This window comes from Oncorhynchus mykiss, chromosome 10 (genome assembly GCF_057628025.1).
Source record: "Oncorhynchus mykiss isolate SJ-2025 chromosome 10, ASM5762802v1, whole genome shotgun sequence".
NCBI classification, from domain to species: domain Eukaryota; kingdom Metazoa; phylum Chordata; class Actinopteri; order Salmoniformes; family Salmonidae; genus Oncorhynchus; species Oncorhynchus mykiss.
The window spans coordinates 63,790,198-63,817,967 of record NC_143031.1 but is presented as its reverse complement, the minus strand read 5'-3'; the positions used below and the strand labels follow the sequence as shown (position 1 = coordinate 63,817,967).

The 27,770-nt window shown below is 46.2% G+C and overlaps 2 protein-coding genes and 1 long non-coding RNA gene across 4 annotated transcripts in view; 1 reads left to right on the top strand and 2 right to left on the bottom strand.

Moving 5' to 3' along the window:
- LOC110534730 (uncharacterized) overlaps positions 1-13,347 on the bottom strand; it is a 22,316-nt gene extending 8,969 nt beyond the window's left edge. Inside the window, exons 1-6 of the mRNA XM_090187513.1 lie at positions 12,842-13,347; positions 11,416-11,510; positions 11,061-11,219; positions 9,394-9,543; positions 8,913-9,024; positions 7,188-8,667 (exon numbers count right to left, since the gene is read on the bottom strand). Of these exons, the coding sequence (XP_090043639.1) occupies positions 7,766-8,667; positions 8,913-9,024; positions 9,394-9,543; positions 11,061-11,219; positions 11,416-11,510; positions 12,842-13,124 (1,701 nt within the window). The 5' untranslated portion in view covers positions 13,125-13,347 and the 3' untranslated portion in view covers positions 7,188-7,765. Of the gene's footprint in view, positions 8,668-8,912; positions 9,025-9,393; positions 9,544-11,060; positions 11,220-11,415; positions 11,511-12,841 lie in introns of the transcript that reaches the window.
- On the top strand, positions 12,860-27,770 carry LOC149980149 (uncharacterized). Of its 2 annotated transcripts, XR_016483879.1 has the most exons (4): positions 24,347-24,630; positions 25,655-25,776; positions 26,257-26,387; positions 26,507-27,770. It is a non-coding gene; the product is annotated as an uncharacterized LOC149980149 (long non-coding RNA). The 2 variants fall into 2 exon arrangements; XR_016483880.1 differs by lacking the exons at positions 24,347-24,630; positions 25,655-25,776 and adding an exon at positions 12,860-13,194.
- LOC110534704 (uncharacterized) lies at positions 22,460-25,331 on the bottom strand. Its single transcript, XM_036934531.2, is given in 6 exon segments — positions 22,460-22,602; positions 22,604-22,657; positions 22,659-22,702; positions 22,704-23,762; positions 23,934-24,043; positions 24,260-25,331. Coding segments are annotated over 6 exon segments (1,584 nt in total). The 5' UTR covers positions 24,540-25,331; the 3' UTR covers positions 22,460-22,565.

Sequence of the window (27,770 nt, the reverse complement as noted above, 5' to 3'; positions counted from 1 at the left end):
CCTGGATCGCGACGCAAAAAAGGCCCTCCCCCGCCCTCCTTTCGGAAAAGCTGACCACGACTCCATTTTGTTGCTTCCAGCCTACAGACAGAGACTAATACAAGAAGCTCCCGCGCTCAGGTCTGTTCAACGCTGGTCAGACCAATCTGATTTCACTCTTCAAGACTGCTTCGATCAGGTGGATTGGGATATGTTCCGCATTGCGTCCAACAACAACATTGACGAATACGCTGAGTCGGTGAGCGAGTTCATTAGAAAGTGCATTGAAGATGTTATACCCACAGCAACGATTAAAACATTCCCAAACCAGAAACCGTGGATTGATGGCATCATTCGCTCAAAACTGAAAGCGCGAACCACTGCTTTTAACAAGGGCAAGGTGACCGGAAACATGACCGAATACAAACAGTGTAGCTATTCCCTCCGCAAGGCAATCCAACAAGCTAAGCGTCAGTATATAGACAGAGTAGAGTCGCAATTCAACGGCTCAGACACAAGAGGTATGTGGCAGGGTCTACAGTCAATCACGGATTACAAAAATAAAACCAGCCCCGTCGCGGACCAGGATGTCTTGCTCCCAGACAGACTAAGTCACTTTTTTGACCGCTTTGAGGACAATACAGTGCCACTGATACGGCCCGCTACCAAAACCTGCGAACTCTCCTTCACTGCAGCCGTGAGTAAAACATTTAAACATGTTAATTCTCGCAAGGCTGCAGGCCCAGACGGCATCCCCAGCCGCGTCCTCACAGCATGCGCAGACCAGCTGGCTGGTGTGTTTACGGACATATTCAATCAATCCTTATCCCAGTCTGCTGTTCCCACATGCTTCAAGAGGGCCACCATTGTTCCTGTTCCCAAGAAAGCTAAGGTAACTGAGCTAAACAACTACTGCCCTGACTTCCGTCATCATGAAGTGCCTTGAGAGACTAGTCAAGGACCATATCACCTCCACCCTACCTGACACCCTAGACCCACTCCAATTTGCTTACCGCCCCAATAGGTCCACAGACGACGCAAGAGGAATACCTATGTGAGAATGCTGTTCATCGACTACAGCTCAGCATTTAACACCATAGTACCCTCCAAACTCGTCATCAAGCTCGAGACCCTGGGTCTCGACCCTGCCCTGTGCAACTGGACTTCCTGACGGGCCGCCCCCAGGTGGTGAGGGTAGGTAACAACATCTCCACCCCGCTGATCCTCAACACTGGGGCCCCACAAGGGTGCGTTCTGAGCCCTCTCCTGTACTCCCTGTCCACCCACGGCTGCGTGGCCATGCACACCTCCAACTCAATCATCAAGTTTGCGGACAACACTACAGTGGTAGGTTTGATTACCAACAACGACGAGACGGCCTACAGGGAGGAGGTGAGGGCCCTCAGAGTGTGGTGTCAACAAAATAAAGGAGATGATTGTGGACTTCAGGAAACAGCAGAGGGAGCACCCCCCTATCCACATTGACGGGACAGTAGTGGAGAAGGTAGTACGTTTTAAGTTCCTCTGCATACACATCACGGACAAACTGAATTGGTCCACCCACACAGACAGCGTTGTGAAGAAGGCGCAGCAGCGCCTCTTCAACCTCAGGAGGCTGAAGAAATTCGGCTTGTCACCAAAACACTCACAAACATTTACAGAGAGAGAGCATCCTGTCGGGCTGTATCACCGGCTGGTACGGCAACTGCTCCGTCCACAACTGTAAGGCTCTCCAGAGGGTAGTGAGGTCTGCACAACGCATCACCGGGGGCAAACTACTTGCCCTCCAGGACACCTACACGACCTGATGTCACAGGAAGGCCATAAAGATCATCAAGGACAACAACCACCCGAGCCACTGCCTGTTCACCCCGTTATCATCCAGAAGGCGAGGTCAGTACAGGTGCATCAAAGCAGGGACCGAGAGACTGAAAAACAGCTTCTATCTCAAGGCCATCAGACTGTTAAACAGCCACCACTAACTTTGAGTGGCTGCTGCCAACATACTGACTCAACTCCAGCTCACTTTAATAATGGAAATTGATGGAATTGATGTAAAAAAAAGTATAACTAGCCACTTTTAACAATGCCACTTAATGTTTACATACCCTACATGACTCATCTCATATGTATATGTATATACTGTACTCTATATCATCTACTGCATCTTTATGTAATACATGTATCACTAGCCACTTTAAACTATGCCACTTAATATGTTTACATACCCTACATTACTCATCTCATATGTATATACTGCACTCGATACCATCTACTGCATCTTGCCTATGCCATTCTGTACCATCACTCATTCATATATCTTTATGTACATATTCTTTATCCCTTTACACCCGTGTGTATAAGGTAGTAGTTGTGGATTTGTTAGGTTAGATTACTCGTTGGTTATTACTGCATTGTTGCAACTAGAAGCACTTCGCTACAATCGCATTAACATCTGCTAACCATGTGTATGTGACAAATCAAATTTGATTTGACAGCCCAGGACCTCCACATCCGGTTTAATAATAATTCTGATTGGCTGGGCCTAGCTCCCCAGTGGGTGGGCCTATGCCCTCCTAGGCCCACCCATGGTTGTGCCCCTGCCCAGTCATGTGAAATCCATAGATTAGGGCCTAATTTATTTATTTCAATTGACTGAACTGAACTGTAACTCAGTCAAATCTATTAAATTGTTGCTTGTTGTGTTTTAATATTTTTGTTCAATATGTTTGAGGTAATTTGTACATGTAGGTAGGGGCTAGGTGACTAGGCAATCAGGATAGATATTAAAAAGAGTAGCTAGAAGCTGTTCAGGTGCCGTTTGGTCCCAGAATTGGCGCTCTGGTACCGCTTGCTGTGCGATAGTCTGTGGCTGGGGTCTTTGACAATTTTCCGTCCCTTCCTCTGACACCGCTTCCTGCCAAGATGGCAGGAAGCTCGGCCCCAGTGATGTACTGGGCCATCTACACCACCCTCTGTAGCGCCTTGCGATCGAGAGCAGTGCAGTTGCCATACCAAGTGGTGATGCAGCCAGTCAAAATGCTCTCAATGGTGTATAACTTTTTGAGGATCTGAAGGGGCATGTCAAATCTTTTTTTAATTTTTTTTTTTTTAAGAGGATGGATCAGCTTAATATTGCAAAAAGAATGTTGCTTCCAATGCAATTGTCTGCATCATTTCCAATCCCCCATTATTTTTTGGTAAATATATATATCCATACACGCATGCATATATACGCATATATACATACACATACCTATATAGACATACATACTTTTTTAAAGAATATACCTTTATTATTAAACCCTTCCGCCGATCCCCCAATTGGAGTAAACTAATAAACACTTCTGCTTCTACCTTCAATCCATACATCTTATGCACATTCTACAGACACAGTCTACTTTACAATAGTTCTCTCTTGCTTGTTCTTAGTCCTTCCTCTATTTCTGTGTCCATCCAGTTTGATTTCTATTTATAACTATGCTATTTCACAAAAGTTCCGAACCTATGTACATTTTACAGATCCCGTATGTTTTACATTGTTTATCTTGTTATTAGTCCCACCCTTCAGCTCCATTCAACCCCTCCCATCTATCTCTCAACATCATCCATATCGGATTTCTACTTGAACCTTCCTATTCTCATAGCTTCTACAGATTGTAAATTAAAAAATTATTTTTTGCTAAAATAATTATTATATTATTGATTGATTGACTATGGCTTTTCAAATCACCCAGTATTTGAAAAGTAGTGTTAGTTCTAGGCAAATGTTGCAATTCTTCAGCCATTCCTGGACCTGTGACCAAAAATGAGCTATATATGGACAATACCAAAATAAATGATCTAATGACTCTGCCTCCTCACAGCAGAATCTGCAGAGCTGGGATGATTATATCCCCCATATACTGTATATAACATTCTATTGGTTGCAAGAATTTTGTATAGTAATTTATATTGAAAAATTAGAAGTTTTGAATCCGGCGTTGTTCATAAACCAATTAAATTCATAAACCATGTGCCATGGAATGGGTACATCGAAAATCTCTTCCCAACTATTTAGCAATTTATATGGCACAGCTGTCAGTTGTTTGGTCCTTAAAAAAAATTGGTATATGTTTTTATTTATCACACTTTTCTTTAACCATTTATGTTCTTTAATAGAGGGCCGACATACAAGTTCCTTACTTTTTTCTCCTTCTACTTGCCTCTTCCATTTTTGTGGTAATGCTGCAATTAATTGGTTGTAATTTTGGGTAGAGCAGACATTTCCATGTCTGTGTTAGCTGCATGTGTGACAACTCCACCAGTCCTATTTATGATATCATTCACTAAAATTATACCTTTGTACAATGACACAAGTCATTTTTCCCACAATTGTTTACAGACAGATTATTTCACTTATAATTCACTGTGTCACAATTCCAGTGGGTCAGAAGTTTACATACACTAAGTTAACTGTGCCTTTTAAACAGCTTGGAAAATTCCAGAAAATTATGTCATGGCTTTAGAAACTTCTCATAGGCTAATTGATATAATTTGAGTCAATTGGAGGTGTACCTGTGGATGTATTTCAAGGCCTACCTTCAAACTCAGTGCCTCTTTGCTTGACATCATGGGAAAATCAAATGAAATCAGCCAAGACCTCAGAAAAAGAATTGTAGACCTCCACAACTCTGGTTCATCCTTGGGAGCAATTTCCAAACGCCTGAAGGTACCATGTTCATCTGTACAAACAATAGTACGCAAGTATAAACACCATGGGACCACGCAGCCGTCATACCGCTCAGGAAGGAGACGCGTTCTGTCTCCTAGAGATGAAAATACTTTGGATCGAAAAGTGCAAATCAATCTCAGAACAACAACAAAGGATCTTGTGAAGATGCTGGAGGAAACAGGTACAAAAGTATCTATATCCACAGTAAAACGAGTCCTATAGCGACATAACCTGAAAGGCCGCTCAGCAAGGAAGAAGCCACTGCTCCAAAACCGCCATAAAAAAAGCCAGACTATGGTTTGCAACTGCATATATCGTACTTTTTGGAGAAATGTCCTCTGGTCTGATGAAATAAAAATGGAACTGTTTGGCCATAATGACCATCGTTATGTTTGGAGGAAAAAGGGGGCGGCTTGCAAGCCGAAGAACACCATCCCAACCGTGAATCACGGGGGTGGCAGCATCATGTTGTGGGGCGCTTTGCTGCAGGAGGGACTGGTGCACTTCACAAAATAGATGGCATCACGAGGAGGTAAAGTAATGTGGATATATTGAAGCAATATCTCAAGGCATCAGTTAAAGCTTGGTCGCAAATGGGTCTTCCAAATGGACAATGACCCCAAGCATACTTCCAAAGTTGTGGCAAAATGGCTTAAGGCCAACAAAGTCAAGGTATTGGAGTGGCCATCACAAAGCTCTGACCTCAATCCTCTAGAAAATATATGGGCAGAACTGAAAATGTGTGCGCGAGCAAGGAGGCCTACAAACCTGACTCAGTTACACCAGCTCTGTCAGGAGAAATGGGCCAAAATTCACCCAAATTATTGTGGAAAGCTTCTGGAAGGCTACTCAAAACATTTGACCCAAGTGAAACAATTTAAAGGCAATGCTACCAAATGCTAATTGAGTGTATGTAAACTACTGACCCACTGGGAATGTGATGAAAGAAATAAAAGCTTACATAAATCATTCTCTCCACTATTATTCTGACATTAGACATTCTTAAAATAAAGTGGTGATCCTAACTGACCTAAGACCGGGAATGTTTACAAGGATTAAATGTTAGGAATTGTGAAAAACTGAGTTTAAATGTATTTGGCTAAGGTGTATGTAAACCTCCGACTTCAACTGTACATGGGACAACAGCATTGACTGTGTTTGTGAGTATGGGTGTGTGTGTGTGTGTGTGTGTGTGTGTGTGTGTGTGAGAGAGAGAAAGAGCTTGTGTGTGTGTATTTTATGTGAGTGATTGGGAGTATGTGTGCAAAAAAAAGTTTATTCGGTGCAGGACAGAGTACTGGACAGGCAGACAGCTAGTGACGGCTGTTCAACAGCTTGGTGTTAGAAGCCATCACAGAGCCTATTGGTTCTGGCTCTGATGCCCCTGTACCATCTGCCAGACGGTAGTAGAGTGAACAGTCCATGGCTCGGTTGGCTGAGGTCCCTAATGATCTTCTTGGCCTTCCATCGACACAGAGTGGTATAAATGACCTGGAGGGCCAGAGGCGTGCGTTGGGCTGACCACACCACTCTCGGAAGAGCCATGTGGTTGAGGGTGGTGCAGTTACTGTACCAGGTGGTCCTCACCAACTGCGGTCAGCCTGTCAGGAAGTCCAGGACCAAGTTACACAGGGATGAGTTCAAGGTGACGAGCTTTGAGGGAATTACAGTGTTGAAAGCTGAGCTGTAGTCAGTATTCCTCTTGTTCAGGTGGGATAGGGCAGTTTTTCTAGTGCGATGGTGATTGCGTCATCTGTGAATCTGTTGGGGCAGTAAGGTCGTGGTGATATGGCCCTTGACTAGCCTCTCTAAGCACTTCATGGTGACAGAAGTGAATGCTATGGTGCGATAGTCATTTAGTTCAGTTATCTTGGCTTGCTTGGGTACAAGAATAATAGTGGAATAATTGAAGCATGTGGGGACGGCAGACAAGGATAGAGACAGATTGAATATGTCCGTAAAAACTCCAGCCAGCTGGTCTGCACATGCTCTGAGGACGCGGCTTGGGATGCCGTCAGGCTGTCAGCCATTTAAGAGTTAACAGTCCCTGTCACGTGCGTCTTGTGTCCTAGCCGATGAATTGCAACTACACTTTGTCCCTGTTCTGACTTTTTGCTTCTTTGATTGCCGTACGGAGTTTGAAGCTGGTCTGTTTGTACTCATCCATGTTCAAGGTCACTTTACTGGGGTTGAATGTGGTGGTTCGCGGTTTCAGTTTTGCGCAAATACTGCCATCTATCCCTGGTTTTTGGTATGTTAGAAACTCTTTGCTGTACACACAGAAACATGACATGATATAAAAAAAAATGTTAACAACGGTCAAGCCATCTCTAACACTGAATCAAGTACCGAACATTATAGCACCATTGGAGTTTATTATTTAAAAAATTGGCATATGTGTTGATTCAATAATTACGTATTACGTTTTTTGTTCGACTGAGACAAGGGAAACTCAGTCCCTGCAATGATACAAAAATAACTAAGTCAGTCAGCACAGAGTCAATTTTGTATTTAATGTCAACAAGATGGTCATACACTCACAATGTGACGTTCAGTACTTGTATTGCACAAAACGATACATGATACTTTTCACTAACACTTTACCTTAATGTAAATCTGGTACCCTCACTTTAATAAAATACATGTTTGAATACTTTGGAAAAGGTTCAACATTACACACATCTTCACTACTTTATGTCAAGTAAATGTGAATTAAGGCACTCATTATCTCACTATAAAACACAAGTATCAACCTAATGGGACATGCAGTCAGGGTTGGACCCATCAATTAAGCAATTTTACAGACATCAAAACACCAACCATCACCATATCATCTACTCTGCCTCATCATACTCATTCTTTTCTCAGTTCACCTCATCCAGTTCCCTATACATCCAAAACCAATAGAATTAACTACAAACTAGCTAGTACTACTACATGTTACTATAAACTATTCATGGGCCGTGTGCATTTCCTGTTGGTGTATCCTGAGGTAGCTTCTCTCTGAGAACCTCTTCCCACAGTGCGTACAGGCGAATGGTCTTTCTCCCATGTGGACCTTCAGATACATCTTCAGCTGGTGCTGGTGGGAGAACCTCTTCTCACACTGGGGAAGCTGTAGGATTTATCCCCTGTGTGGACCCTCTGGTGCCTTTTCAGGTTGAATGAGTGTGAGAAACTAGCCTGGCACACATGGCAGCTGAATGGTTTCTCCCCCGTGTGCATCCTCTGGTGCCTCTTTAGGTTGGAAGAGTCGGAGAAACTAGCCCGGCACAGGTGGCAGCTGAATGGTTTCTCCCCCGTGTGCATCCTCTGGTGGATCTCCACCTGTTTGGGGAAACTGAAGGCTTTCCCACAGAATGAACACGGAAAGCGCTTCTCTTTTCCACCGGATCTACTGATAGAGTTACCACTACTGTCATTTGTCAATGGGCTTGTGTAGCCATTTAGTGTTGAGGCACTGGCATTGTCTGAGGTCTGGTTTAACATTAGGAGAGTGTGAGGAGGATGAAGGCCAGGAAGTGTCTCTGTTGTCGGAGGGTCCATGTTCCAGTTCATAGATCCTATAGAAGGCAGGCTGAAGGTAGCACCTGGCGCCATCAGTATCTCTGAATCACAACTATAGGAGCAGGACGGAGCATCGCTAGCCGAGTCTGTTCTCTCCCGCCGCATACTGACACCTCCCCGTCCCCGCGGACCAAATCTACGCCTCGCCCTGGTCTCAGCCAGTCTGTTGTCATGGAGATTAAGTTTGGTTGTTGTTTTGTATTTGACAGTCTGTTTCTGGTTGTGGTTAACAGTGTTGTTCCCCAGCCCAGAGTTGAAGACGCTGTCCCATCCACTGACCTCCACTATGTCGCCTCTGGTCCTGGCCTGCTCAGTGATGTCATCCCCTGGGCCTTTGGCTGCACCGGTCTGGGTCTGGAAATCTAAGATGGTCGCCCAGTCTCCTCTGTTAGCCTCCAGCCAACCACCTGCAGCAACAGGTTATAAAATAGACTTCAAAAACATGGCAGAGAATTCTACCATTCTCCATATCTTGAGTCAATTACCTGGTGAAGTTCATACATTATAATGTGTGTGTTTTGGTAACTAAACATACATTGTATTGATTTAATTTTATGAATGAAGACAATTAAGAAAGAATAGTAACCAGGTGCATCACTATTCCTATTGAAGCTCTATTACTGTATGTAGGCTATATGTATTTCTCCCTTACCTTGCTCCCCCATCTTTAGTCCACTCAGCAGGTCAATGCTCTCTGGTCCGTCTTCTATTGTCTCCTCTTTGACCAGCAGCAGATCAGGCTTCCCATCCTCCATGTCTACTGACTGTAAGAGATACAGAGTGAGAGGATGTTGGATCAAGAAATCTGATATGAGAACCCTGCTATGAAGCATCTTCTGGTTGGGCAATGAGGGATTGCTATGAGTATTATGCAAACATGTTAGTTGATTTTATTACTTGACACTAATGATTGGATCATTCAAGAGGCATGGTCCCGCACTTAAGACAACGAATCAAGACCTGGGCCAGTATCCACAAAGAGTCTGAGGAGAGGTGCTGATCTAGGATCAGTTTTGCCTTTTAGATCATAATGAATATAAGCATATCTTAGATCAGCACTCCTACTCTGAGACACTTTGTGGATACTGGCCCTGACCTAATACCATTCGGACAGTAGTTCACAGTGGGCTCACCTCAGTGAGACTGTGTGTGGTCCTGTGCTGCTCAGCTGGTTCCTCTGTGGGTTCAGGAGGTGTAGTCTGGTTGTCCTCCATGACCATGGTCCCCTCAGGGTTCCCCAGACCCTCCTCCTTCACCAGCAGCACCTCTGGACCCTCCTCCTCCTGGATGAGAGGTGATACAGATTACACAGACATACACTCCCTCAGCTACGTACACACAGATAATAAACACAATTTCAACATGGAGTGTTTACCCATCCCCACTATGTTTGAGTCCTATACAATTTCACAAAGTCAAATTCCTGTACATGTAAATGTAACTGCAAAATGATTGGCACCCTTGATAAATATCAGGGAAAATACTATAGTTTATCAAGAGTGTCAATAATTTAGGACCCCATTCTATATGCCTTATATACAGTATATATAATGAAGTAGTTGAATGGAAGTAATGAAACACATCATACTCAGTACAAACTCAATATGTAACAGACTTTTTAGGCTTATATATGCCTGATATATATATATATATATATCACACAATGTCTGGATGCAATATTCTACCCAGGAATACTGATTCAACACTGATTCTGTTACTGTCTTTATTACAAATGAATGTCAATTTTTTTCTGCTGAAAACAATGAAAATTAATCTTTGTCTTTAATGCAGGGTTTGATCTAAACGTCAGAAGCTATCGAGTGGAATGGTTACTTTCTATAGCTGGGTATCCATTCAACCGATGACAGATTTTCAAGAAAATATGCGGATGTTCCCACCAGAGGTATGTTTCCACCAAACAGACTTGTTGCAGGTCAAATTCAGTGCTTGATGACGTAGTGCACACAAAACATACCTTTTCGCTTAAGTCTTCATGTACAGAATAAACATCAAAAGTACAGTATTTCCATTCAATGTTTCCATCACATTTTCAACTCTACCGTTTTGTCACAAACCCTTGCGTTAAATAGCAAATGTACCTACTCTGGTCTTGGTACCTGCGCTCTAGACAACAGCTCTCAGATACAGTGGAGGTAGGCTATCCACATTATGAGATTATTATGGCAACGAACAAGAATATTTATATTTGTCCATCACAGCTGCCATGATTGTCATCTGTGGATGGAAACGTGGTTTATGCCAGCAGCAGAGTGGAATGGTTTTTCTGCTGGTGTATCGTGAGGTAGCACCTCTCTGAGAACCTCTTCCCGCAGTGTGTACCACCGAATGGCCTTTCTCCTATGTGGACCATCTGGTGCCTCTTCAGTTGGTGCTGTTGGAAGAACCTCTTCTCACACTGGGGCCAGCTGTAGGATTTCTCCTGTGTGGACCATCTGGTGCCTCTTCAGATGGCCAGCTTGGGTAAAGCGCATATGACACTGGGTACAGATGAAGGATTTCACCACTGTTTGGTTCCTATACACTACTACTGTACTGGTTCCAGTCCTCTCTTGACAGGTAGGTCTGTGTCTCTAAACCCAAGGGCATGTTGTCAGGGTCCCAATGGGATTGAATCGTCCTCATGCTCGGGTTACCGTAAAGTAAATACTCTGAGCCAGGAGCAGGAAAGCCCAGTCTCTCAGGGTCTGATCTGTGGTCAGATCCTGTGTGCAAGAGCCTTTGTGTTTAAAGTCTCTGTGTCTGTCTCTGACTTGAAGACGGTGTTCTGAATTATACTGACCTCTGTGATGCTGCGGCAGGGCCTGGGTTGGGGCGTGTCGGCGCGGTTCTCCGTGGCAACAGGGGGCGCTCCAATCTCGATGTCTCTTCTGTGTTGTGGGACCTCTCCTTCAGACCTCTCCTGCTTGACCCCAGGACCTGCAGCTTCTCCATCTGCAGACTGAGACAAGAGAGGAGGTTAATATCGGTACATGAGTTGAATTGGATAACAATGTCATAGGGAAGTCTCACAAACTCCCCTATGGCAGATACATGAGGATGTACATGACTGAATAGCTGAGGGAAGCCTTTCTGAAATTAATTAATGGGCCACATTTGACGTACTGTAATTTTTCATGTTACACTATGACACTAACCTCTATCATGATAACGTGCTGGGTTGAGGTTCCACTCCCCTCATCTATAGCTGGCTTCACAAAGCTCCTGTGGCCTCTAGTGAGATGTCCTTCACCTGAGAGAGTGATTGGAGGAAAAGAGTTGGTTAGGTTAGGTACTGTCAATGCTCAACGCTATATTGTACACTATTGACATTGTCTACAACTGTGTAAAGTTCATTATGCCGTTGACGTTAAAGGGCTCCAGGACCAAAGATCCACCACCATACTTTACAGTAGGGCATGGGGTTATTTTCTGCACATGCATTCTCATTTCAACGACAAACCCACCACATTCTCATTTTGATGACAAACCCACCACTGGTGTGCGTGGCCATAGAACTCGATTTCATGTTATTCAACAAATGATTCTGATTAATAAGCCTGTAATACACAATTAATTGGTATTTACAGCCTGAAACAAATTCTTGCAAAATTGTGTAAATGTACATACTATACATTTAAACTTACTCTAGCAGCTGTGAAATTTGAGAAAAAATATAGACTGGAAAGTATTGTTTACCCAACTTTTCAGAGAGCTGGTAGGTGGTATGGTTCAGTTTGGCACTGAGGTAAAATTAGTTTTATACTGGATATTCGTTTTTCATCGTCAATAGCTATTGAACCAAGCATGCCAGGATAATGAAAATGGTATATTCTGAATCAGGTGAGGATTGAGAACAATCCAGTTACTACCAGTTGATATTACAGTTTCAATAAATTAATCTTAAATTGAGCTTGCTTTTTAAATGACTGAATATATACGGGGCAATTTAGCAATTCGGACTTTATCTCTAATGGTTATGATAAATTAGGCATTGTTGCAATCTGTTGGCATATAGATAAATGCACACATTTTTCCTTGTGTTCTAAAAATATCCCCCCCCCCAAAAAAAAGCATGCGAGTACTCCAACAGTCAAAAAATGTCAATGCCCATCCCATTTAGTTTCAGGCTGTATATATCAATTCATTGTGTATTACAGCCTGATTAATATGACAAGCAACAAATGTAAATGCCTGGAGTTTGCTACATGGCATTGGCACTTGGAATGGAACCGGTGCTTTGGTCAGGTGAAATTAAAATAGAGCCTATTAATGCCTATTCGGTAATCTGGCCCTGGATGTAAGGTAACTTCTCATAACTTGTTAATACACTATTTATTGATTGATTATGTTCCATGCATTACTTTTTAAAAATTTAGTATGACAATAGGAAATTCAATAAAGAATCTTTGTGCAAGAAGAATTTGTTCTTAATTGACCTGGCTGGTTAAATAAAAATATGTGCAAGATAGCCTTGTAATCAGGGGAAGTATGGTATACTATCCAAAAACTGATAAAGACCCAATTCTGTAACACATCTGAACACATGCGCAGAGGGGAATGGGGGCCTTCTGCAGAATGTACCTCTTGTCATTCCTCTGTATCGGTCGAGGATCTTGACACTACTGGGACGACTGGCGAGGACGCGCTCTCTCGTTGTCCTCTCTTCCCGCTCCCGTGCCACCTTCAGTTCCAGTAGCTCTAGTTTCCTCCGCAATGCCCTGTTTTCTTTCTGGCTTTGAGTTATTTCCAAACGAAACACTGCATAGTCGTCGTCTACGAGTTTACAGATATCTGCCACGGCTGCATTGGCTAGCTCCTCCATGATGGAGGCTATTTGAGTGTGAAAAACCATATAGTCAGCCATTGTTAGCAGTTAGCTAGATAACATATATGAACCAATTCCTGTCTCCAGCGCGAATTAAAGACTACCTGGGGTAAGTGTGTGATGCTGTGCAGTTAAATTAATCATATTTTGTGTTCCAGGGTGTTAATAAACGTCTAGATCACAATAACAACGATAACATCGAAATCGTTCTAGGTCCTTGTTCCCTTCCGTTTACTTAAGAGAAATGATCTTATTGGTTGGCGTCATAGCTGGAAGGGTGTAGTTAAATGAAAAAGGTATGCGTGCTGTTCTTTGAAATACGGTACTGCTTATTACATTACATCAAATCTCCTATGATCAGTTTTTTTTAAAGCTGTGAGCAGACGTGTTTATAAAGAACAGTGTGTTAGCAAGAATAGAGTAGAAAATAAGTAAAACATATGTTGAAAAACACAATTAGGCTATGAAAATGTAGACAGCTTGAGGCCTGTCCATACCCTAAAGAATGGCTTGATGATGCTCTCAGTAGAGTACATATCCTTGATGAGACCTCAACCAGAAGGGATAAAAGAGAAAGATTTTTTTAAATGCATCTTTACACTACATATCACATCAAGGGAGCCATTAAGTAACATTGGAATGTCCCCATGTCTGATCCTGTTTTCCAAAAGATTTCCTCTGACCCTCCTCTCTTCTCACTGCAGGGCAGGGAATATCAGGGACTGTTCGGGCTGACACTTAGGGCCCACCCAAAAATAAAAAATAATAATAATAACGGACGACTGAACAAGGTTAACTGTTTCTACCACTGCCATAGGTGTGCGGCATATAGGGACTGTCCTTGTTATAGTCTGATCAACTCAGTGGCCTTATGGTTAGTGTCTGCCCTGAGATTGGAAGATTGTGAGTTCAATCCCTGGCCGAGTCATACCAAAGACTGTAAAAACGGGCCCTGATGCGTCTCCGCTTGGCACTCAGCATTAAGGAGCTAGATTCGGGCTAGGGCCCTGCAATAGGGCCTTAGCCCGTCTTGTCCAGGGGTGTACTTGTACATCAGAAACAGGAGATGTGAAAGGCTATAACAAGTAAGTAGCCTATGTTTACCATCTCTCTAAAAGTATTCACAGTATTTGGACCCTTAGCTCAGATATATCTCGTTTCCATTTGCATATTATGGATCCCCATTAGTTCCTGCCAAGACAGCAGCTACTCTTCCTGGGGTCTGGCAAAATTAAGGCGGTTATATAATTTTACATTACAATACATTCATTACAGAATTCACAATACACTGTGTATCCTGGGGCCCGTGTAGCTATTACTCTATGTAGTACTGTGCGCCTCCCAGTCTGTTCTGGACTTGGGGGCTGTGAAGAGACCTCTTGTGGCATGTCTTGTGGGGTATGCATGGGTGTCCGAGCTGTGCGCTTGGATTTTAAAACAGACAAAAACAAGTAATGAGGAAGTCAATCTCTCTTTCACTTTGAGCCATGAGAGATTGACATGCATGTCATTAATGTTAGCTCTCCATGTACTTTTAAGGGCCAGCCGTGCTGCCCTGTTCTGAGCCAACTGCAAAAGTCATTCTGTGGCACCTGATTGGCTGTTTTTTTTAGTCTTTTAAATGCTAAAATCAGTTCTTTAAAATCAATTTTCAGATATTCCAAGCTAGCCCTCCTGATGTCGTTTGACCCCACATGGACTACGACAGTGTCAGCTACCGGCATCTGTCGTAGAACAGTCGGAAGCAGCCTTGTGATGTTCTGTACTCGTGCTCCTGGGTTGCACAGGGTTTTTGCCCTGGGAACCGAGATGTTTCCCACCATAGAGCTGCTTATGATGACAGCTGGCGATGTCAAATGGGTAGGTCTCTCAGGCAGCCTCACGGTTTGATGCGGGTGGGAGCCCCCGAGGATCTGAACCCGAGGTAGATGTCACCGGAGAGGGAGACAGAACTGAGGACAAAGACATAGGTACCTCCGGATCCGATCTTGAATGGCAAACCCCCAAAGGCGGCGGCGCTGGAACCTCTGGATCCAGGGCGGCAAAGCTGTGTCGGGTCCGGGATCAACATCTCCAAGGAAACCCATTTCTAGAGGCTGCCGTCTTTGACTTCCACGGCGAGTAACGTATCTCCATGGCTGGTTGGTTGGGTCGAGAACAGCTCCGTTCTCCAGGGAAGGGGGAGACCCCTTCTGGATGGAACCCCGCTGAGGACCGGCCAGTCGGTTGTGGAGAGCCAACAGGAATTGTCCGTAGTGCTCCGAGACAGGATTGTGTCGAGGCACAGATCTGGGAAGGGTACCAAAAAATGTCTGCAGCATTGAAGGTCCCCAAAAACAGTGGCCTCCATCATTCTTAAATGGGAGAAGTTTGGAACCACCAAGACTCTTCCTAGAGCTGGCCACCCGGCCAAACAGAGTAATCAGTGGAGAACCTGAGGTGACCAAGAACTCGATGGTCACTCTGACAGAGCTCCAGAGTTCCTCTGTGGAGATGGGAGAAACTTCCAGAAGGACAACCATCTCTGCAGCACTCCACCAATCAGGCCTTTATGGTAGAGTGGCCAGACGGAAGCCACTCCTGTTACGATCTACTAGGTGTGGTGGGTGGAATCAGGCGCAGAGAGCAGGGTTCAGTCGTTTTCCTCAGATTTATTCCCCAGCGCAACAAAAACAGTCACGCCAACACACAGGGCGTAAATACGTTGCTAGTCCAAAACAACAACAGGACTAAACAGTCCGGAGAATAAATACAATAATAAATCACACCAACAAAACACAGAGTAACAAAAACAAGCCCGCACAAATACCCAGCGGGCCTAGTGCCCTTAAATACCCTACAAACAAATCCTAATACAAAACAGGTGTACCCAATTAACCAATAACCCAAAACAAACGGAAAGGGAATCGATGGCAGCTAATAGGCCGGCGACGACGACCGCCGAGCACCGCCCGAACAGGAAGAGGCACCAACCTCGGCGAGGTTCGTGACAGTACCCCCCCCCTGACGCGCGGCTCCCGCAGCGCGCCGACCCCGGCCTCGAGGACGACCCGGAGGACGAGGCGCAGGGCGATCCGGGTGGAGGCGATGGAAATCCCTCAAGAGGGAGGGATCTAAAATGTCCCTCCCCGGTACCCAGCACCTCTCCTCCGGACCGTACCCCTCCCAGTCCACGAGGTACTGCAGGCCCCTCACCCGGCGTCTCGAGTCCAGAATAGCTCGTACTGTGTACGCCGGGGACCCCTCGATGTCCAGAGGGGGTGGAGGGACCTCCGGCACCTCACTGTCTTGTAGGGGACCAGCTACCACCGGCCTGAGGAGAGACACATGAAACGAGGGGTTAATACGATAATAAGAGGGAAGTTGCAATCTATAACACACCTCGTTTATCCTCCTCAGGACTTTAAATGGCCCCACACACTGCGGCCCCAGCTTCCGGCAGGGCAGGCGGAGGGACAGGTTTCGGGTCGAGAGCCAGACCCTGTCCCCTGGTGCGAACACCGGGGCCTCACTGCGGTGGCGGTCAGCGTCTCTCTTCTGCCGTTCACTGGCCTGCCTGAGAGAATCCTGGACTGCCCGCCAGGTCTCTCTAGAGCGCTGTACCCACTCCTCCACCGCAGGAGCCTCGGTCTGACTCTGATGCCACGGAGCCAGGACCGGCTGGTAACCCAGTACACATTCGAATGGCGACATATTCGTGGACGAATGCCGAAGAGAATTCTGGGCTAACTCTGCCCATGGGACGTACCTTGCCCATTCTCCTGGCCGGTCCTGGCAATACGACCTCAGAAACCTGCCCACTTCCTGGTTTACTCTCTCCACCTGCCCATTACTTTCGGGGTGATAACCAGAGGTAAGGCTGACCGAGATCCCCAGACGCTCCATAAACGCCTTCCAAACCCGAGATGTGAACTGGGGACCCCGATCGGAGACGATATCCTCTGGGACCCCATAGTGCCGGAAGACGTGGGTAAAAAGAGCCTCTGCAGTCTGTAGGGCCGTAGGGAGACCAGGCAATGGGAGGAGACGGCAGGACTTAGAGAACCGATCCACAACGACCAAAACGGTAGTGTTCCCCTGAGATGGGGGAAGATCAGTAAGGAAATCTACCGAGAGATGGGACCATGGCCGTTGTGGAATCGGGAGGGGCTGTAACTTCCCTCTAGGAAGGTGCCTAGGAGCCTTACTCTGGGCGCATACCGAACAGGAAGAGACATAGAGCCTCACGTCCCTAGCTAAGGTGGGCCACCAGTATTTCCCTCTAAGACCCCGCACTGTCCTATCGATCCCCGGATGACCCGCAGACGGTAGTGTGTGAGCCCACCGAATCAACTTATCACGAACACCAAGCGGTACGTAACTTCTGCCAGTCGGACACTGTGCAGGCGCAGGTTCAACCCTCAACGCCCGCTCGATGTCCGCGTCCACCTCCCATACCACTGGGGCCACCAGCCGAGAAGCAGGAAGGATGGGAGTGGGTTCGATAGACCGGTCCTCAGTGTCATAGAGACGGGACAGCGCGTCGGCCTTAGTGTTGAGGGAACCTGGTCTGTAAGAGATCGTAAATCTAAAACGTGTAAAGAACATGGCCCACCTAGCCTGGCGCGGATTCAGTCTCCTCGCTGCACGAATATACTCCAGATTACGGTGATCAGTCCAGATGAGAAAAGGGTGTTTAGCCCCCTCTAGCCAGTGTCTCCACACCTTCAGGGCCTTTACCATAGCTAGTAACTCCCGGTCCCCCACATCATAGTTCCGCTCTGCCGGACCCAGCTTCTTAGAAAAGAAAGCGCAGGGACGGAGCTTCGGTGGCGTACCCGAGCGCTGAGACAGCACGGCTCCAACCCCAGCCTCGGACGCATCCACCTCCACTATGAATGCTAACGAAGGGTCCGGATGCGCCAACACGGGAGCCCCAGTGAACAGTGCCTTCAACTGGTTGAAGGCTCCATCAGCCTCTGCTGACCACCGCAAACGCACCGGCCCTCCCTTCAGCAGTGAGGTAATGGGCGCCGCTACTTGGCCAAAACCCCGGATAAACCTCCGGTAGTAATTGGCAAACCCTAAAAACCGCTGCACCTCCTTTACCGTGGTCGGAGTCGGCCAATTACGCACGGCATTAACGCGGTCACACTCCATCATCATCCCCGAGCTGGAAATGCGATAACCCAGGAAGGAAACGGCTGGTTTGGAAAACACACATTTTTCAGCCTTGACGTATAGGTCATGCTCCAGCAGTCGCCCAAGAACCTTGCGCACCAGGGAAACATGCGCGGCGCGTGTGGCAGAATAAATCAAGATGTCATCAATATAGACTACCACACCCTGCCCGTGCAAGTCCCTGAGAATCTCATCTACAAAGGATTGAAAGACGGCTGGAGCATTTTTCAACCCATACGGCATGACGGGGTACTCATAGTGGCCTGATGTGGTACTAAACGCTGTTTTCCACTCGTCTCCTCCCCGAATACGCACCAGATTATACGCGCTCCTGAGGTCCAGTTTTGTGAAGAAACGCGCTCCGTGGAATGATTCCACCGCCGTAGCGATGAGAGGTAGCGGATAACTAAAACCCACTGTGATCGAATTGAGACCTCGATAATCAATGCACGGACGCAGACCTCCCTCCTTTTTCCTCACAAAAAAGAAACTCGAGGAGACGGGTGACATGGAGGGCCGAATGTACCCCTGTCTCAGAGCTTCCGTGACATATGTTTCCATAGCCAGCGTCTCCTCCTGTGACAGTGGGTACACATGACTCCGGGGAAGTGCAGCGTTCTCCAGGAGGTTTATCACGCAATCCCACCGTCGATGGGGTGGTAATTTGGTCGCTTTCCTCTTACTAAAAGCGATAGCCAAATCGGCATATTCTGGGGGAATGCGCACGGTGGAAACCTGGTCTGGACTCTCCACCGTCGTGGCACCGATGGAAACTCCTAAACACCTCTCTGAACACTCGTCTGACCACCCCTTAAGAGCCCCCTGTTTCCAGGAAATAAGGGGATTGTGAATAGCCAGCCAGGGAACCCCCAACACCACCGGAAACCCAGGTGAATCAATAAGGTAGAAACTGATCCTCTCCCTATGATTCCCCTGCGTTACCATGTCCAGCGGAATCGTGGCCTCCCTGACCAGCCCTGACCCTAGCGGTCGGCTATCTAAGGAGTGCACGGGGACAGGTGGGTCTATCTGCACTAACGGAATACCCAATTTACGGGCGAGTCCACGATCCATAAAGCTCACAGCTGCGCCTGAATCGACTAGCGCCTTATGCTGAAGAGAGGGGAAAAATGCAGGGAAAAAAATTAACAAAAACATGTGACCAACAGGGAGCTCTGGGTGAGTTTGGTGCTTACTCACCTGGGGTGGCCGAGGAGCGCTCTGCCGACCATCTCGACTCCCAGAGGAACTCCTCCAACACCGGTCCGAAGTGTGTCCTCTCCGTCCACAATAGGAGCAGGAGGAGCCCCCTCTGATCCCCCTAGATGCAGCTCCTCCCAACTCCATCGGAGTGGGAGTGGGAGAGCTGGACGGTGGAATTAACAGGACCCCTTCTGAACGCCCGCGGGCAGCTAGCAGGTTGTCCAATCGAATAGACATGTCTATTAGTTCATCCAGGGAGAGAGTTGTGTCCCTGCAAGCCAGCTCCCGGCGGACGTCCTCCCGGAGACTACACCGGTAATGGTCCATCAGGGCCCTGTCATTCCACCCAGCACCAGCAGCTAGGGTCCTAAACTCCAACGCGAAGTCCTGCGCGCTCCTCGTCTCCTGTCTGAGGTGGAACAGTCGCTCACCCGCTGCTTTACCCTCTGGTGGATGATCGAACACTGCTCGGAAACGGCGAGTGAACTCCAGGTAGTTGTCCCGAGCTGAGTCTGGACTGTTCCAGACTGCGTTAGCCCAGTCCAGGGCCCTGCCCGTTAAACAGGAGACGAGGAGGCTCACACTCTCCTCACCCGAGGGAGCCGGACGCACGGTAGCCAGGTAGAGCTCCAGCTGGAGCAAAAATCCCTGGCACCCAGCAGCCGCTCCATCGTACTCCCTCGGGGGGGAGAGACGTAGTGCGCCGGACCCAGAGGACGATGTAGGTGGAGTAGGTGGTGTCGGGAGTGGGGGAGCTGGGGTAGATGTCGGGAGACCACTCCGCTCCCATCGTTCCATCCTCTCCATCATCTGGTCCATCGCGGTACCAATCCGATGGAGGACAGCTGTATGGTGATGAACGCGCTCCTCCATAGTGGGGAGAGGAGTGGTCGCTGCTCCTGCTGACTCCATTTCAGGTGGTGCGGGCTTCTGTTACGATCTACTAGGTGTGGTGGGTGGAATCAGGCGCAGAGAGCAGGGTTCAGTCGTTTTCCTCAGATTTATTCCCCAGCGCAACAAAAACAGTCACGCCAACACACAGGGCGTAAATACGTTGCTAGTCCAAAACAACAACAGGACTAAACAGTCCGGAGAATAAATACAATAATAAATCACACCAACAAAACACAGAGTAACAAAAACAAGCCCGCACAAATACCCAGCGGGCCTAGTGCCCTTAAATACCCTACAAACAAATCCTAATACAAAACAGGTGTACCCAATTAACCAATAACCCAAAACAAACGGAAAGGGAATCGATGGCAGCTAATAGGCCGGCGACGACGACCGCCGAGCACCGCCCGAACAGGAAGAGGCACCAACCTCGGCGAGGTTCGTGACAACTCCTCAGTAAAAGTCACAGGACAGCCCGCTTGGAGTTTACCAAAAGGCACAAAAGACCATGAGAAACAAGATTCTCTGGTCAGATGAAACCAAGATTGAACTCTTTGACTTGAATGCCAAGCGTCACGTCTGGGCGAAACCTGGCACCATCCCCACTGTGAAGCATGGTGGTGGCAGCATCATGCTGTGGGAATGTTTTTCAGGGACTGGGAGACTAGTCAGGAGAGGGAAAGATGAACGGACCAAAGTACAGAGATCCTTGATGAAAACCTGCTCCAGAGCGCTCAGGACCTCCGACTGGGGGCGAAGGTTCACCTTCCAGCAGGACAACGATCCTAAGTACACAGCCAAGACAGCGCAGGAGTGGCTTCGGGACAAGTTTCTGAATGTCCTTGTGGCCCAGCCAGAGCCCAGATTTAAACCCGATCGATCGAACGTCTCTGGTGAGACCTTAAAATAGCTGTGCAGTGACGCTCCCCATCCAACCTGACAGCGCTTGAGAGGATCTACGGAGAAGAATGGGAGAGACTCCCCAAATACAGATGTACCAAGCTTGCAGCGTCATACCCAAGAAGACTCGAGGCTGTAATCGCTGCCAAAGATGCTTCAACAAAGTACTGAGTAAAGGGTCTGAATACTTATCACATTTACATATGTTTTTTATTCTTAATAAACGTGCAAAAATGTCTAAACCTGTTTTTGTTTTGTCATTATGGGGTATTGTGTGTAGATTGAGGGGGGAAAAACAATTTAATCCATTTTAGAATAAAGCTGTAACTTAACAAAATGTGTAAAGTCAAGGGGTCTGAATACTTTCTGAATGCACTGTAAATGTAAGTCAATTATATTTTTTACAGTTTCGATTTGGTTTGAGTCATTTTAATGTATTATGAATTCGTTTCCCCTCCACCCCCCAAAAAATATATAGAAGAAAGTGATATAACAAATGTATAGCTGCGTGCCATATGTTTGACAGCTCTTTCCTCCTGATTTCTTCTCTCTTACGGGGCAGGTCCCAGCTGGGGAGGGTGGTCACTACCTGACCAATGGTTGACTGTGTGATGAGAGAGGTGTGTAAGGCCTCGCTGCTCATTTTCTGGGACTCGACAGCTTCGTCTGTGTGTTGTGGGTGGTGACAACAGCCTCACATGGCTTAGGAGGGCAGGGTAACTCATCTGAGCAACATTTAAGCCTATTTTGGGTAATGGAACATCTTAACTGTAGCGGAGTCAGAATCTGGCGATATGAAGGACCATGTAAAAACAGCTATTCAAAAATGCGTCCATTCAAGCATGCAGAATGGCTTTTTAATTAAAAAAAAAATGTATATTGGTTATAAAGCGCTGCCTGGTGTTTTAAGACTAGGGTGAGAGCAGATGTGATATATACTAAAGAGAGTCTCAATTAATGAAAAGCCCCATTTTGTGATTATTAAACATACATTTTAAATACACCATATAAAACCACACATATGGCTCAACTAAAAATCTGAATGAACTTGATAAACTGCATTCATTTTCTCATTAAAAGTGTCTTGGGAAAAACATTAGGTAGTTGAACATCATATCCTACACAGTACAAACACCATGAAACCAACTTTTTAGGCTTATATCATGTCTGGATGCAATGTTCTACCCAGAAGTATTCAACACTGAAATCTGTTATTCCAAATGCATATGTGGAGCTTTTCTGCTGACACCAATTATCTTTGTCTTTAATGCATGGTTTGATCTAAACGTCAGAAGCTATCAAGTGGAATGGTTCATTTCTAGGTCAATCTGTGGAATGTTTTTTCTGCTGGTGTATCCTCGGAGTACCCCTTCCCGTAGTGCATACAGGCAAATGGCCTTTCCCCCGTGTGGACTTAAGTGCATGTTCAGTTGGTGCTGGTGGGAGAACCTCTTCTCACACTTGAGGGTTGCTGTAGGATTTCTCCCCTGTGTGGACCCTCTGGTGCCTCTTCAGGTTGCCAGCCTGGGTGAAGCTCATGTGACACTGGGTACAGCTAAAGGGTTTCACCCCTGTGTGGACCCTCTGGTGCCTCTTCAGGTCACCAGCCTGGGTGAAGCGCATATGACACTGGGTACAGCTGTATGGTTTCTCCCCTGTGTGGACCCTCTGGTGGATCTCCACCTTCTGGGAGCTGCTGAAGCCTTTGTTACAGAACATGCAGAGGAACCGTTTCTCTTTGCTATTGCCTGATGTGGCTCCCCCTCCCCGAGCCTGGACTCTAGCCCTGTTGTTTGAGTTCAATACCTGATCGAAAAGGTATTGTGAATCGGAAGGTGACATCGGCGTGGACAGTGGGTCGTGATCCCTGAGCGTGTGTAAAGGGGAGTGGGTTGCAACAGTTAGATTTGTCTCTAAGCTTTCCCTGCAGTCTAAGAAGTCACTGGTGTTGCCCTGTGAGTGGCCTTCTCCTAAGTGAGTCTTGTCTGCATTCCATGTCAGAGGAGCAGCACCCTCCACTTTCACAGTCACCTCATCTATCACTATAACCTCCCCTTTCTTATCTAGGCACCCTTCAGTGTATACACTACTACTGTACCGGTTCCAGTCCCCTCTCATTGGATTAGTCTGTGTATCTAAGATGACTGGCATGTCACCAGGTATCATCTCTGTAGCGTATGAACAGGACGGATCATTGCCAGTCTGTAATGTGTCACCTAAGTCCTGATGGGACAGATCCATCCTCGTGCTTGGGTTACCATCAAGTAAATATTCTGAGCGGAGAGCAGGAGGACAGCCCAATCGCCCCAGACCCGTTAAATTCTTGGTGTCTGTCTCTGACTTGAGGGTGGCATTCAGTGTTCCACCAACCTCCGTGATGCTGCGTCGGGTCCTGGGTGCCGCTGGGGCAGTGATGGGGTCCTCCATGGCTACAGGAGGCACTCCAGTTTGGATGTGCCGTGGGTCATCCTCTCCTTCAGAACTCTCCTGCTTGACCCCAGGACCAGCAGCATCTGCAGACTAACACAAGAAGAGGGGAGGTTATTGACAGTATTGAGTAGAATTGGGTGACAATGCCGTAGAGAAGTCACACAAGCTCCGCTATGGCAGATAAATGATGTACATGTAAGCAAGTGAATAGCTGAGTGGAGCCTTTCTGAAATGTACTGTTATTCTGACTATTACACTAACCTCTATCACAATAACATGCTGGGTTGAGGTTCCACTCCCCTCATCAACAGTGATTGGTTGGTCATCTCTCCATGTATTGTGTCCTCCTGGCTTCACAAAGCTCACGTGGCCTCCAGTGAGATGTAAGTCACCCGAGAGAGTTATTGGTGGAAAAGAAGTGGTTTGGTTAGCTACTGTCAATGCTCAAAGTTATATTGCAAGACAGATAAGTAATCAGGCGAATTAGGCTATCCAAAAACTAACCAAGACCCAATTCTGGCTAACACAAAGGCACATGTGCAGAGGGTAACGGGGCAACAGGCTACGCAGCCTCATGCAAAATGTACCTCTTGTCAATCCTCTGTATCGGTCGAGGATCTTGACACTACTGGGACGACTGGCGAGGACGCGCTCTCGCATTGTCCTTTCTGCGCGCTCTCGCGCCACCTTCTTCAGTTCCAGTAACTGTAGTTTCCTCCGTAATGCCCCATTTTCTTTCTGGCTTTGAGTTACTTCCAAACGAAACACTGCATAGTCGTCGTCTACGAGTTTACAAATCTCTGCCACGGCTGCATTCGCTAGCACCTCCATAATGGAGGCTATTTGAGTGTGAAAAACCACAGCCATCGTTAGGTAACTTTCGCAACTAGCTAGCGTTACCTAGATAACGTCTATCAACCAAGTCCTGTCTCTAATGCGAATGAAATAATACCTGGGGGTAAGTGTGCGATGCTGTGTAGATAAATTAATAATATTTTGAGTTCCAGGGTGTTAATAAAACGTCTAAATGACAAAATCGCAAACGTGGAAATAGTTTTTGGTCACGGCTCACTTCGGTTTTACGTCTTCTTCTTTGAGGTTTTTGTCGGAGAACTACACAAAAATCGTGTATTACGGCCACCTACTGGGTGGGGTCATAACTGGGAGTTTTTAAAGGAATAGTGAATGCAAATTATATTTTGTTAAAATTACCCTTAGCTACCTTGAGTTGTGTCTTAAGGCTCATGGTGGCAGAATCCACAATAATCACATTTGTTACATATGGCTAGAGCCTGGAGTTAGCATATTATATATAGGGTGTCCCACCCACTAAACGCTCTGTGGTTTTGACATTTCACTTCCTTATGTTATAAAATACGTTTTACCAATACTTATGATTCTTCATGTTCTAACTTGCTCAGTGGGGTCTCTAACGTATCATTAACATTATATCCAAAAGGTCATATTTCGTAACCTAATACGTCCAATAATAAGCAGCGCGCTCTGTTGACAGAGCAGTGCAGCTTATTTTTTTCCGCGGGTCGTAAAAAGCTAAATTAACATGACACGAGATGAATTAAATGTAAAAGGCTTTGCAAATAAAATGCTTGCGGTATGCTCAGTGGTCTGTTGACATTTCAGAGAAACGCAGGTTGTTCTGAGCAATCTTTAAACATTACACACGTCACAATAAGAAAAGCGTATACTAAAATATGAAAATACTACATGTCATGTCTCAAAATCAATATCTATCTTACCTCTATATTATTTTATGTCCTCCGGATTCGAAAAGAAAGATAAGTTCGACAGACAGCCTGTCAGTTTGTCACAATTCTCGCACAGCATCCAGCCACAATACTATTTTAAATATATTTTTAGCACTTTTTTCTCTAGCCGCAAAATACTTAAAACTAAATTCGGTAGTTGGTGGAGTTAGCAGGGATTTTTTGTAACGTGCATACTGTTGGAATTTGGTTAATCAGAACTGGAGCTATTTCCTAATCGAGCCGCAGCACAGAGCTTCTCGAGCTTCCAGTGGTGACGTCATCCACCTTGGGCAGGCACTCCGGCGCGGACTACTTTCCAGATGTCACAAAACTGACAGGTAAACGTAGGAAGTATCAGGGCATTCTACAATTAGACTTTTATTGCATAAAAATAACTACCTTACGGTCTTATCGCTATCAAACTTATTTTGAAGTGTTAGAAGAAGTTGCGACTTGCAGTGTAGCTTTGCGATCATCGCGGAGGTCTTTGTGGGCTATACTCAGCCTTGTCTCAGGATGGTAAGTTGGTGGTTGAAGATATCCCTCTAGTGGTGTGGGGGCTGTGCTTTGGCAAAGTGGGTGGGGTTATATCCTTCCTGTTTGGCCCTGTCCGGGGGTGTCCTCGGATGGGGCCACAGTGTCTCCTGACCCCTCCTGTCTCAGCCTCCAGTATTTATGCTGCAGTAGTTTATGTGTCGGGGGGCTAGGGTCAGTTTGTTATATTTGGAGTACTTCTCCTGTCCTATTCGGTGTCCTGTGTGAATCTAAGTGTGCGTTCTCTAATTCTCTCCTTCTCTCTTTCTTTCTCTCTCTCGGAGGACCTGAGCCCTAGGACCATGCCCCAGGACTACCTGACATGATGACTCCTTGCTGTCCCCAGTCCACCTGGCCGTGCTGCTGCTCCAGTTTCAACTGTTCTGCCTTATTATTATTCGACCATGCTGGTCATGTATGAACATTTGAACATCTTGGCCATGTTCTGTTATAATCTCCACCCGGCACAGCCAAAAGAGGACTGGCCATCCCACATATGCTCTCTCTAATTCTCTCTTTCTTTCTCTCTCTCAGAGGACCTGATCCCTAGGACCATGCCCCAGGACTACCTGACATGATGACTCCTTGCTGTCCCCAGTCCACCTGACCGTGCTGCTGCTCCAGTTTCAACTGTTCTGCCTTATTATTATTCGACCATGCTGGTCATTTATGAACATTTGAACATCTTGGCCATGTTCTGTTATAATCTCCACCCGGCACAGCCAGAAGATGACTGGCCACCCCACATAGCCTGGTTCCTCTCTAGGTTTCTTCCTAGGTTTTGGCCTTTCTAGGGAGTTTTTCCTAGCCACCGTGCTTCTACACCTGCATTGCTTGCTGTTTGGGGTTTTAGGCTGGGTTTCTGTACAGCACTTTGAGATATCAGCTGTTGTACGAAGGGCTATATAAATAAATTTGATTTGATTTGATCGATTTGGCTGTTTCCAAACTGAAATGTGTGTGTGCATCACCGTAAGAGGGCTGCCTTACGGGTCCCGACAGAGATCATTGCGGCGCGGTCGGCATTTTTCATACTGCGGGTGGGAGCCGATGGTCATAAAATAACTTTGGGATGAAAATATTTTTTGGTCTTGGAGATTATTTGGAAAAAGCCTAGCCCTACCTATTGTATTAAAAGTACATATTTGTCACATTATTCACACGCTGCTTCAATTTCAATAGCCTACCTGTCCTAGTTGGGCGTGCCTCGTATACTGGACAAAAATATGCACGCAACATGTCGATCCCATGTTTAATGAGCTGAAATGAAACATCCCAGACATTTTCCATATGCTAAAATGTAGTGCACAAATTTGTTTACATCCCTATTTGTAAGCATTTCTCCTTTGCCAATATAATCCATGCACTTGACTGTGGCATATCAATAAACTGATTAAACAGCGTGATCATTACACAGGTGCAACTTGTGCTGGGGAAAATAAAAGTCTACCCTAAAATGTGCAGTTGTCACTCCACACAATGCCACTGATTTATCAAGTTTTGAGGGAGTGTGCAATTGGTATGCTGACTGCAGGAATGTCCAACAGAGCTGTTGCCAGAGAATTTAATGTTAATTTCTCGAGCATAAGTTTTTCCAACATCATTTTAGAGAATTCGGCCGTATGCCCAACCGGCCTCACAACCGCAGACCACGTATATCCAGGCTCCCCAGTGGGTGGGCCAAAGCCCGCCCATGGCTGCGCCCCAATGTAAAATCCATAGATTAAGGCATAATTCATTTATTTCAATCGACTGATTTTCTTCTATGAACTGTAAATCAATAAAATATTTGAAATTG